General features: G+C 49.0%; 1 protein-coding gene across 1 annotated transcript; it reads left to right on the forward strand.

The window, feature by feature from the left end:
* The first annotated feature begins 210 nt into the window (after positions 1-210).
* On the forward strand, positions 211-9,959 carry exoc3l1 (exocyst complex component 3-like 1). Its single transcript, XM_070907981.1, has 15 exons — positions 211-290; positions 2,770-2,945; positions 3,053-3,272; positions 3,515-3,718; positions 5,264-5,463; positions 5,549-5,767; positions 6,044-6,114; positions 6,730-6,847; positions 7,006-7,131; positions 7,261-7,361; positions 7,467-7,583; positions 8,111-8,381; positions 9,072-9,227; positions 9,472-9,605; positions 9,773-9,959. Exons 1-15 carry the CDS (start codon positions 248-250, stop codon positions 9,957-9,959), a joined length of 2,343 nt encoding a protein of 780 aa, XP_070764082.1. The 5' UTR covers positions 211-247.
* Positions 9,960-11,313: the final 1,354 nt, after the last annotated feature.

Consider the following 11,313-nt stretch of genomic DNA (forward strand, 5'->3'; position numbering starts at 1 on the left):
GTGTCTGGGAGCGAGAGTGTGTGTGAGGGAAAAGAGGAAAGCCGTCAGTAGAATGGATATGTGCCCTCTCTCCTCCACCTTTTCCTCTCCTCCTCCTCCTCCTCCTCCTTCTTCTTCTCCTCCGTCTCATCTCTGTCTGTCTTCGCCTTCCCCTGCCAGCGTTGCACCCGGGGCACCCTCAGTGCCGGCACACGGGGGGGGAAAAGGAGACTCGTCGGGAGGACGGGCTGCCGCAAACTGAACTTCAATGTCAGCAGGGGATCAGAAGAATGGTGGTGACAAACCAGAAGGTAACGAGACGCACACACACACACACACACACACACACACACACACACACTCAGTTTGCTGAAAGGCCAACACCCACTTCTAGAGAGACAAACAAAGCTGGGCATGGGATAAATGAATGAAATGAGTCATTCCAGTGTCCAGGTTTAGAGTGATGTCTCGACTCGTGGGCCATCACTCGCCTTTGGTCACATATTGAACATCTGCCAGTCATCTGTCAACCGCCCGTGGTGTGATGAAGGTTCCTCCTCCCCGATGACAGTAGCTGGGATCAGGCTGCAGTCCGAGAGTGTTTCGTGAAAGCTACGAATACTCCAAGTTCGTCCATCTGACTGAAAGCAGTGCAAAGTTTAGTGCCCCCCTGATGCAGCTTCAGATGCAGTTGGTGACACAGTTCCACCGCGAGGTCCATTGCCCAGCTGTCAAGGGAATGCATGTCGATGTTCACATTTCACCCTTTTTATGTGCACTTCCGAGGACAGCTGCTTGAATGAACCTTGGTGGTGAAGTTTTCTCAACGGCTGCTTCTAAGGTCGCGGGTGACATGTCAGCAATTTCAAATTGATCAGACAAGAATGAGGGAAACTGTGAGTATGTGTTCTTTTATTCATGTATTTAGGAATGAAAATGGCTTAACTTAAAGGGACAGTTTAGCGGGGCCATAGTGTGGGATCCTACACTTCCCATAATGCAACTCAGTGGCATCTTTTGTGCCCCTTTTTGAAAGACGCCGAGTATCTGCGTCAAAACACTGCATAGCGTTTTTCCTGCAGGTCTGTTTGTGAGGCTGTAGAATCTCCACCATGTGCCATCACGACCAGGGAGTCTGCCAGTCTCCATACCAGCCCGCCATTAAAGCAGCATCATGGTGCAAGTAATCAGTGAGCAACTGCTGTATTGTCCTCTGTGGGGCTGTGTTTGTGGAGCTCTAGTGGGTTCATTGTTTTGCAAGAGTCGCTGATGACGACGTTTCAGCGCTCAGGTTCAGTCCTGGTCGCAGAGTGTCCCATGACCTCCTCTGAGACGGAGACGGCCCTGTTTGCGTAATGGGTTACTTCACACAGAGTTGAGAGTGGCTATACTTACCAGGACCTCTCGCTGACAAAGCCCGAACTTTCAGCGCCGCATGCCTGGTCTGTGACTAGTTAGACAGACAGCTATTTTAACACAATCAACTAAGCTTTCAACCCCACAGTCACAGACAGACTGGTGACCTAGACCTAGCGTTGCTCTCTGCTGACTCACTAACCCGTGCATTATCCAATTGAGAGCCAATTAAGATGTGTAACTCAAATGGAAGCATTGTCCTGCGACTCTGAGCTGACTAACAGACGAGAAATGACATCCTGCCCACCGGACTTCTCTCGGCTATAAAAAGCTCATCTGCCCCAGGCTGCGGAGAAAGGTTGGACTCAGACTCTACAGCATATCCCATTCCCTAAACATCAATACTGGCTGCTGCTTAGCGTGCTCAAAATCGGCCCTTTTTTATGGTTGGCGGCTGCAGCGGGGGGAAGCATGGCAGCGCCGGGAGGACGTTTGGGGACAACGTCCGGGAGCTATGACGAAATGAAGGTGCACTTTTCTCGAGCTGGTGAGTGGGGCATTGAATACACAACAGGAACAAACCTTATCCCAGATCCTAGTTTTTTTCTGTCAAAGAAATACATACTACATAGAATACATACTGTAGCATTTGCAGTGGAACATCACCCCCCCCCCCCCCCCCCCCTCCTTTTTTCTTTTTATGACGTTAGCAAGGTATTAAGGAAGGAACTGCGGTCAAAATGCAACTAAGAGAGAGAAATTACTGGCCCGTAGTCTGGACGCTACAACCAATCGGAGCAACCGAACGTGTGACGTAGCCGTAGGCTGCTAGGCTAGGTAGCTACTTCCAACACACAAGACAAGTTCGGCATGACATGATTTAGAAGCCGACACTTAACGTTCGTACGTAGCGCTAACCGCCGCCCATTTCCTTTTAATGCTATAATTAACACGATACCGCATTCATCGTAGCGGCGGCAGCCATCTTGGTCGTTTTACGAAAAACGCCTCAGAGGCGATTAAACCCCGCCCCCACATTAGATAAAGGGATGTGATTGGCCTAAGAAATTGCACCACCTACATAGTAACTTGACCGCCAAGAGTTTGGTCAGAGATTTAGGCACTTTCTTAGATGTTGTGTGCCCCCCCCCAGCAGCCACAAAAGGCTTTATACAACTTTTCACACATCTACAGGAGTACTGACTAACCCCTGTAAGCGGACTTTGACGTTGTAAAATTGCTGTGAGTTCCCCTTTAAGTCAACAAATTGCAAAGTTGTGTCTTCAGAGGAGCTCCATCTCCCAGAAAAGCTTGTGAAATTAAACAGTGTGTCTTATTAGTTGGGGCTATCTCTAGATAGTTCTTTATCACTTTTGTAAAAATGACACAAAACTGAATTCCTCCCTCTTGTTCTGTCCACTTTTTCCCCGTCAGGTGCGCTTCCGGTGGCTGAGGTCTGGCCAGAGGTGGAGAGGGCCGAGTCTTTGGCCCGCGGCGCTGCCCTGAAGTGGGCGTCAGGTGTCTTCTGTCAACCTGAGCATCTGGAGCGCCTGAGCCAGTACAGGAAGAGAGAGAGCCAGAGGACCGCCTCCGTGCACACCAGACTCAAGGTGACATAACAGACACACGCACTGCACCTGCATGCACAACATGACGCCACATGGCCAAATAGTGACCTGCTGCGCTGCCGCATGTTCCTGCTGCTTTCCCTCTCCAGTCCATGGTCCAGTCGTACCTGGAGGGGGTAGGCTGGGGCCTGGAGCAGCTCCGGGAGGCCAGGGCCGAGCTGAGAGAGGTGTCGCATGCTCTGAAGAAAGCGGGACTGGAGTCCAGCGGAAACACAGAGGGGGTGAAGTCCCTGGAGAGGCTGAGAGAAGTGTCAGTCAACCACTGTCAGCTCCTCGCCGCCGTTAGCAACCTGCCTCGGCTTTACTCCGGTGAGATGCTGCTCTGTGGACACGCAGGCCTGAGGTCCTTCATTCATAATGAATCCAGCTTCCTTTTCAATTTACAGAAATGTGTTTTCTTTTTTTTCTTTTTTCCCATCCATGTACAACAACATATACAACAAAATAGGTTCTTTTGGGGAAATTACTACACTGAAATATGCCAATTCAGACTGTGACAGTTGGAGGAATCAAAGCTCTCCCTCCCTCTTCCCCGTCCTTGCCCTTTGCAGTGCGTAGCATGGTGTCGGAGACCGAGCGTCTGGTGGAGTCCCGGCGGCTCCTGGAGGCCCACGCCCGGCTGATGGATCTGGAGCGCTGGCAGGACGACATCCTCTGGCAGCTCCACGGGGTGCCAGGAAGTGCGCTCAGCACAGAGGACCAGGAGCTGGTGGCCAAATACTTCTCTGGGGTCGGGCAGCTGGTGGAGGCCCTGGGTAAAGAGATCTTATAGACAGTTTACTCACTTTTCAATTAGTCCTACTCATTCAAAAGCAAACATAGCACATGTGGACATTGTTGTATATTGTAGTTTAGTGCCCCAAATCTTTGTATGGATGAAGGTACAGTGTAAAAATCTATATGTGCCTATAATCTGTATGTGTACGATGTAAATGTTGTGTGTTCATTTACAAAGCAGATGGTGATGATATTGAAAACTATAGTGGCTAAAGACTGGCACTGAATCTTGATCAGTTTTGTTTTCTTCCTCTTTGCTTTAGACATTCCCTGACACCAGTAAATGCATATGACAAGTCTGTATTATTTAGTTAAGCGTGTAAAAGAAAAATACTTTCATTTCTTTCAAGTAAGGTATCAAAAAGAAAAAAAGTCACCGGAACTCAGGTGCTGGATTGGCAATAGGCCATGGCCCTGCTGGAGACAAAACAGAGGAAGAACAGCTGAAAAGATAAATTATACTATATGATCGTCGCATGTAACAGCTCATGAGTTTCTCAACTTGGAGGGAAAATGGTTCCTGAATGCTCCACAGATCAAATTCAGACTCATCCTGTGCTAAAAATATGGAGAACTCCGCTAACTCCAGTAAAAGTTAAAGCTGTATCAGTTGATTTCTTTTATTTTTTTTATTTCTTTCTTTCATTCTGGCCACTAGGGGGCAGCAGAACAAGTTCCTAACGCAGCAACGCTGACATATTTTCGCCTTATTCAGTAACATTAGCGTGTCATATAGAGTCACGTTTCTGGTCACACACCGATTCCCGAGGAAAATAGCTCTAATGTCTCTTCAGCTGCTAAATTCTCCAGTATGTCCAGCAGCCACAGCAGCTGCTGTGTCTGCTGGTTGCTTCTGGGCAGGTGGCGTACAATCAGTCAGTTCCTGCATCAGCGTCACGTGGGTGTCAGTGGGAGAAGTGAACGTGATTACACGGTTATGACCGATTATTTCACCCCCCTGGGCACCGAAGGAAATATTGGACCGACTTTTCCACAAGCCACAAATCTTCTGAACATTCTGACACTAAAATGGCGTTTTTCAGACGGACAAATCCGGAGAAAATCAACGTTGTTCGAGACCTGTCTGTCTGCACAGACATCACTTCTCTCTGCTGGTGCTGAACTGTCTGTGAATTAAGAGTTAAAACTGAAATGAAACATGAAGGGGGGGGGGGGTATTATTAGACAAATAAAACGAGCAAAACAAGGCGTCGGGGAGGCGACCGCGCCCCACTTAGGTGACAGGAAGTGTATACCATTTCATACCACTGGCATTGAACCATTGGTAATGCGTCATCTTCTCTTGTAGAGCATCTTTGGTAACGGTTTATCAGAGAACGCTAACCTCACTGCAGCAAGCAGTTGTTTGGAGGCCCGAAAACCAAAACAATGAGCTGAAAGAAAAGCAAACGGTCGGTCATTAATGTGAATGATGAGTGCCAGGCTGCAGCGTTTCTGATGAAAGCGTGCAGTCTGGTTGGAACCTAATGTCTCCGTTCTCAACATCCACCCTGTCACCGCAGGCAAGGAGCTGTGGGCGGTGGTGAGCAGTGCTCTGGCTCTGGCCCGACAGAACCCCACACCGTTTGTGTCAGCGGTGAGGATAGTGGAGCGGGAGGAGGCCCTGGACCGAGCCCTGCTGGAGGAGAGAGCGGGGACCAGGGGCAACGCCAGGCCCCTGCCCCCGGGACGACCCCGCTGCTGGAGAGCACGCTTCTTCCAGGTGCCAACGCAGCACCTCGCCTCCTTGCCAAGTTTCTCCTTTTTTAAAAATTCCTGATGGCATGTTACGGTCTGTCCTCTTTCAGGTACTAGAGGAGGCGGTCTCGGCGCGGTTTCGCAGCGTTTCCTACCTGCACACGCGCGGGCCCGGTCTGGCGGGCCACCTCTCTGCCCTCCAGCATGGCATTATGGCTGACCTGGCCACCGTACGCCACCTGCTGGAGCACTGCGTCCCGCCGCACTACCAGCTAACGGGGGCTTACCTGAGGGCCAGCCACCGCTGTTTACACGCTCACCTGGCACAGGTCAGTGACGTGAGAGAAACAAACCGATGCGGCGCCATGTTAAGCTTTTGTACGACTCCTCGCTTTGCAGACTACAAATACTACATATAATACAGTCAGAGCCGTGACACCTGAACATGGTCTTTTTAACCGACTGTGCTAAGTGAATTATATGCTTAATTAGCAGGTGTTTTCTCTAGTTTGCAGTTTGTAGATGAATCATAATCTTAAGCCACCATTTTGGTGAAAACCGGTGACGCCCTCACTATGCCCATGTAAGTGATACTTGTGGCCTAGGTTAGCAGCTGGGACCTGGAGAGCGGTGAAATCTTTGCTGTGCTCAACTGGGTGCTGCACATCTACAACAGGTGAGGTCTATGACCTGTGTTTTATTGTTTGTGTGCTTCTTTGTGTGTGTGTGTGTAATGTTTAAATTTGAGGTGACCCTGAGAGATGGAGGTTCATTGAACACACCTAAGCAAAGGACCAACTCCCAGTTTGTGTGAGCGGACGACCTTTCTTCACTTCGTGGACCTGAGCGTCGCTGTGGCTCAGTGGGACAACTCTTATTGCCTTTTAAAAACACACACACACACACACACACACACACACACACACACGTTCTCTCCCATATTTCCTACCTCCCTCCCTTTTTTAAATTTCATCAAATAACGTCATCCATCGCAGCTGCCGTCAGCCAGGGGTTTTCGAGCAGTCATTGTTAGTCTAAATGAGTGGTTCCCAACCCAGGTCGTCCGGACCCCCCCCCCCCCCCCCCCCCCCCAAGGTGTCGCAGGATGATTAACATGGTAGGAATGAAATGAAAGAATCTGAGAAGGGAACATCATCCTTTGGTTGAACAAGTCATAGGTCAAGGTCGCGAGAAGCCATTGTTTGGCTGTTTGGCTCTTTTTTTTTTCTTTTTTTTTTATGCTGTCAACCAATCAAAAGCTTTGCGAGTCTGACCATCTTGAATTTGGCAGCCCAGACATGATGGGTCACCCAGAGCTGGCGTCTGCGATGGAGAGAGAAGAACTAGGGCCTCTCATCTCCACCGAGGGACTGGAGCAGCTGCAGAACAAATACGTGCAGAGCGTTCGGGTGAGTCGACCCGGGAGTCCGGTCTAACACACAGGTTTGAATTAAAAAGATATCCATGATCCTTTTTTTGGACAGGGACGTGTCAGCTGTAAAAAGTATAAAGAGTTGTAAGTGTTGCCGTGTGCGTTAGCTGTGAGTCCGTGTTGCTGCTGTTGTAGAAGAGCGTGTCGGAGTGGATGCACAAAGCTCTGCAGGTGGAGCTGCAAGACTGGCAGAGAGACCAGGAGCCGGACACAGACCACGAGGGTTTCTACCAAACGAGCTTGCCCACTATCATCACACAGGTAAACATGCCACGCACATGCACAGTAAATACGAACCCACAGAGGGAATCTGCAGGCAGGAAGGCGGCACCCGACATACATTTCACGCCTTTAATTGAACCTTGCTTGTTTTGCGTGGACTGCGGGTAGATGCTGGAGGAGAATGCCCGGGTGGCCCTGATGATCAGAGAATCCCTACGAGATCAGACCATACAGATGGGACTGTACGAGATGGAGAACCTCCTGAACAGGTGCGCGTTCGTGCTGCTGCCTGTCGGCCATTTGTTATCATTCAGCGCCTGATTCAACCCTTTTCATTCACCTCCGTTTCTGTCGCCCCCCCCCCCTCCCCGCAGGTTTCGAGAAGCTCTGGTGGAATTCGGGAAGGAGCATCGCCGGGATCCGAGCCACAAAAGAAACAAGTTCTACCTCCACTACCTGCTGGCCTCCATCAGCAACTGCATCATCCTCAAGTGAGAGAGAACGAGAGAGATTTATTACACTAATGGTTTGGGCAAGATCATGTTGGCAAGAATCACAAGTGTTGTGTTTGTTTCATACTGATGATGGGTTTTTTTTTTTTTGGGGGGGGGGGGGGGGATGATAAATTCTCCCCTATGAATGGGAGATGTAGCTTTTGGTGTACACACTTTATTTCCAGTGGAGTCAGATACACAGTGTATAATATATATAATAGTGCAACACCCAAAAAGGGACCATTCCACGTGATTTTGATACATTTTGCTGACAACACTGCCGTATTTAAGTCTAATTTTTGAATGCTAGACTTGTTTGCGGCTTGTTTTTACATTGCTGTGTTGCCACTTTTACTCATGTAAAGGACCTGAACGCTTCTTGTATCATGTACTTACTCTTACTGCCACTCGAGTCATAACCATGTATACCCTTTCAGGTTTACCACATCACATGCACTACTTCCTATCGAAAATCGAAGACAGGCCTGAATGAATAATCCACTGTGTCCTTGTGTTTGATGCAGGAAGTCCACGGAGAGCCTGCAGCGGCAGCAGTCGTCCCGGTCGGCGGGGCAGTTCTCTCGGACTCCTCCCAACCCCCTGGCAGCTCTGGACCGGGCGGTGAGACGGGCATGTCGCCTGGTGATGGACCAGCTCCTGCTGGACCTTCAGCCGCTCCTCCCAGGCCTGCTGACCCGACCCTGGCTGGTCCAGGGAGACCCCACCCCTAAGCTCTGCCTCGTCCTGGAGCGTCACCTGGAGCTGTACGGCCGCGTTCGACCCCCCTGCCGACAGGTCTCAGCTCCGCTCCGTCTCTTTCGCCACTGTGAGGGTGGACACCTCAAAGAAACACATACACCTGCCACAGTCCAGCATCAAACCAGGAATCTATCTGAGGCCCACGTTTGCTTATGGCCCAGTGTCAGCTGGAATCATTGTGGAAGGCGAACCAATGCTTTCTGAATTTTCAGCAGTATTTCATATTTTGTGTGAATATTCAATATCTTTTTTTCAGAGCTGAAAAGAATTATAAGCGTGTTTTTTTTGTTGTTTTTTTCCCCCCAGAAAACCTTTTTAGAGCAAAGGGACAACACAGTTCTGAATCTGGTCTCCATGCTTCTGAGTTGAGGTCAAATATTTTTCGCAGTTCTCTCAGTTTCATCGATCTATTAGGTTTGTTAGAGTTGTATATTGAACTGTGGGATTATCAGGAAGTCTCTCCACTGAAACCTTATTGATCGATCAACTGCCTCACCCACAAGTTCAAACAGAGCCTTTACCCACTCCCCCACCAAACATCAGTCAGAACTCCACCAGAATTTGTAAGACCACTAAACACAGTGTCACGTACAGTAGCCCCGCGAGTGTTTTCCCCCCAAACCGGCTTGTGCGGCGTAATGTTTCGTGGCCAAACGTTCCACACCCTCCTGCGCTCCTTGTGTGCGTGCCCCACATGCCTGCTGAATCCTGCTCGTGTGTCCACAGCGGCTGCAGGAGGAGGCCCAGTGGCTGATGGTGGTGGAGTATGTCCGGGCTCTGATGCAGAAGAGGCTGGTGTGCCGCAGCACCGACGAGAGGAGGCAGCTCGCCCAGCAGATGGTCCAGGACGACCAGCAGCTTAGAGAAGTCTTCCACGGCCTGGTGAGCAGGGACTTCCACAATGTTCATTGATGCGCTTTAACACTTTGCAGTATCGTGGTGTTCCACAACGGATTTTCTGTCTTTATTTTACCTCCTGTATTTTAGTGAATAGTTCTAGCGTCCCATGACGGCTTAAAAGCTCTTTGAATGGGTTTCCCAACATTTTCCCGCTTCAGCCAAAAAGTACTGATGTCTGCATCAACATTCAAAGTCCCACATCAGTCATGTGTGTACCTGCCTGTAGGAGGGTGAGGGGTCAGCACCTGAAGTGAATCCTTTGGTCTTACTGCCCGTCCTGGCTGACTTCATCCGACTGAAAGACCCCGGCATGCTCACTCTGGAAGTTTCCGGACTCGCGGCCAAATACCCCGACATCAGGTGACCTGACCTCACTTGCTAATGGAGTAATGTTATTTTGAAGAGTTGCATGCCGACATTGAATATCTTCCTGTGTTTAAACGTGAATATTTTGTTGATAAGATAATCATTCGGGCTTTTTATGACCAGGCCAGGGATTGTATCTACGTGTTTTTCTGTTCCCCCAGTGAGGAGCATGTGTCCGTACTGCTGGACATCCGCGGCGACGTCTCCAGGGACATCAGAGGGGCTGTGCTTGACTTGCTGGAGCAGAGCGCCCCGCCTCTGCCAGCAGGGTACCGGCCCATCTTCACCGACATCCTGGTGCCCCCCTCCACCATGGCCTTCTGTCTGCCCACTGCCAAATGTGCGTGACGGGGGCCGAAACTGCCGCCCGAACTCGGGGTGGATCCGGCCCCTCGGGAAGATCGGCAAGCCGGGTGCTCGTCACACTGAAACATGCAGGGCTTCAAGTTTCAAGTTGTGCCCCTTTGTTATTCGTCCGGGGAGCATCAGCTGAGCTTCCATCTTCTTTCCTCAGCACCATCCTGCTTCTCACACTCACAACGTTACATACGTCATCCATACTGGGAGCTGGCAAGTGCCACCATCTCCGCCCTCTTTTGTTGCCCACCAAAGTGGGTTTGAGGGTTCAGGGCCTTGCTCAGGGCCTAACTTCAGTTGAAACTCATTTGTCTGTTAAAATGCTGAATCTACGAGCCACTGTGGCTAAATTGGTTACGAGGGCTGCTTTTGTATGTCTTCAAAATATCAACAGTGAAACAATATTTTGTCAGCACACAGATCCCTCTGTAACAGATTTCTCTGACAGCATCTTCTACCGAGCAAATACTTCCTGTCACCTTCACTGTGTTTGGGTCGCAGCAGACATTTTTAGAAGGAGGACATCTCGAAACCTTAGCACGCAAAAAACCCAAAGCTATTCGCACTGCTACATTTACTGCTGACTGTTAAGTGACGTCCATAACATGACACAAAATCACCTGTTGGAGATAATGAATCAGGAACTAGACCAAGCCACAGATGAGCTCTGAGATATGCAAGGTGTGCTCGTATGTATCATATTATTTCTGAATGGATTCCACTGCAAAGACCGGTAAAGAAACCAGCTGTTGGATTTTCCCATCAATTTGTTCACATGATGCAATGTTCGCGCTGAGCCTGGGAGTCAGTGGTTTCAAGTGAAATCCAAATAACACCTCATTTCAAACAACGGCCACAACGTGAAAACAGATTAAAGGATTAACATCAGTTACAACATACAGTATCTGGCTTTTAGAGTATAAAGAGCCTTTTATTAAAGCATCATCACATTCCAGTCTGGACTTAAGACATAATAAGTACATAATAAACATGTTTTTTTCAGTGAGGGCTCCTGGACTGTGAACCATTCTACCTGAGGAACATAGGCTGCTGATTCATTACTCTTAAATCACCTTTTAAAGCCACGTTTTCATTAACTCGTCTCCATATTTTTGTTATTTTGTTATTGTCAATTTTATCTCATATTGATGTTGGGTGTTTTTAATCTGTTTTTTTTTTCTACATATATATTTATTGTATTTATGTATTATTGTTCTGCTGTTTCCTTTTGAATAGTGTTTCCTGTTGTTATTTCAAACTCGTCCTGGTTCACCTCACAACCTCCTAAGGACATTGTAAACTCTGTCACATCAATGCTCAAATAAATGCTTTATAAAGTAAAGTT

Source organism: Enoplosus armatus, chromosome 6, assembly GCF_043641665.1.
Source record: "Enoplosus armatus isolate fEnoArm2 chromosome 6, fEnoArm2.hap1, whole genome shotgun sequence".
NCBI lineage: Eukaryota > Metazoa > Chordata > Actinopteri > Centrarchiformes > Enoplosidae > Enoplosus > Enoplosus armatus.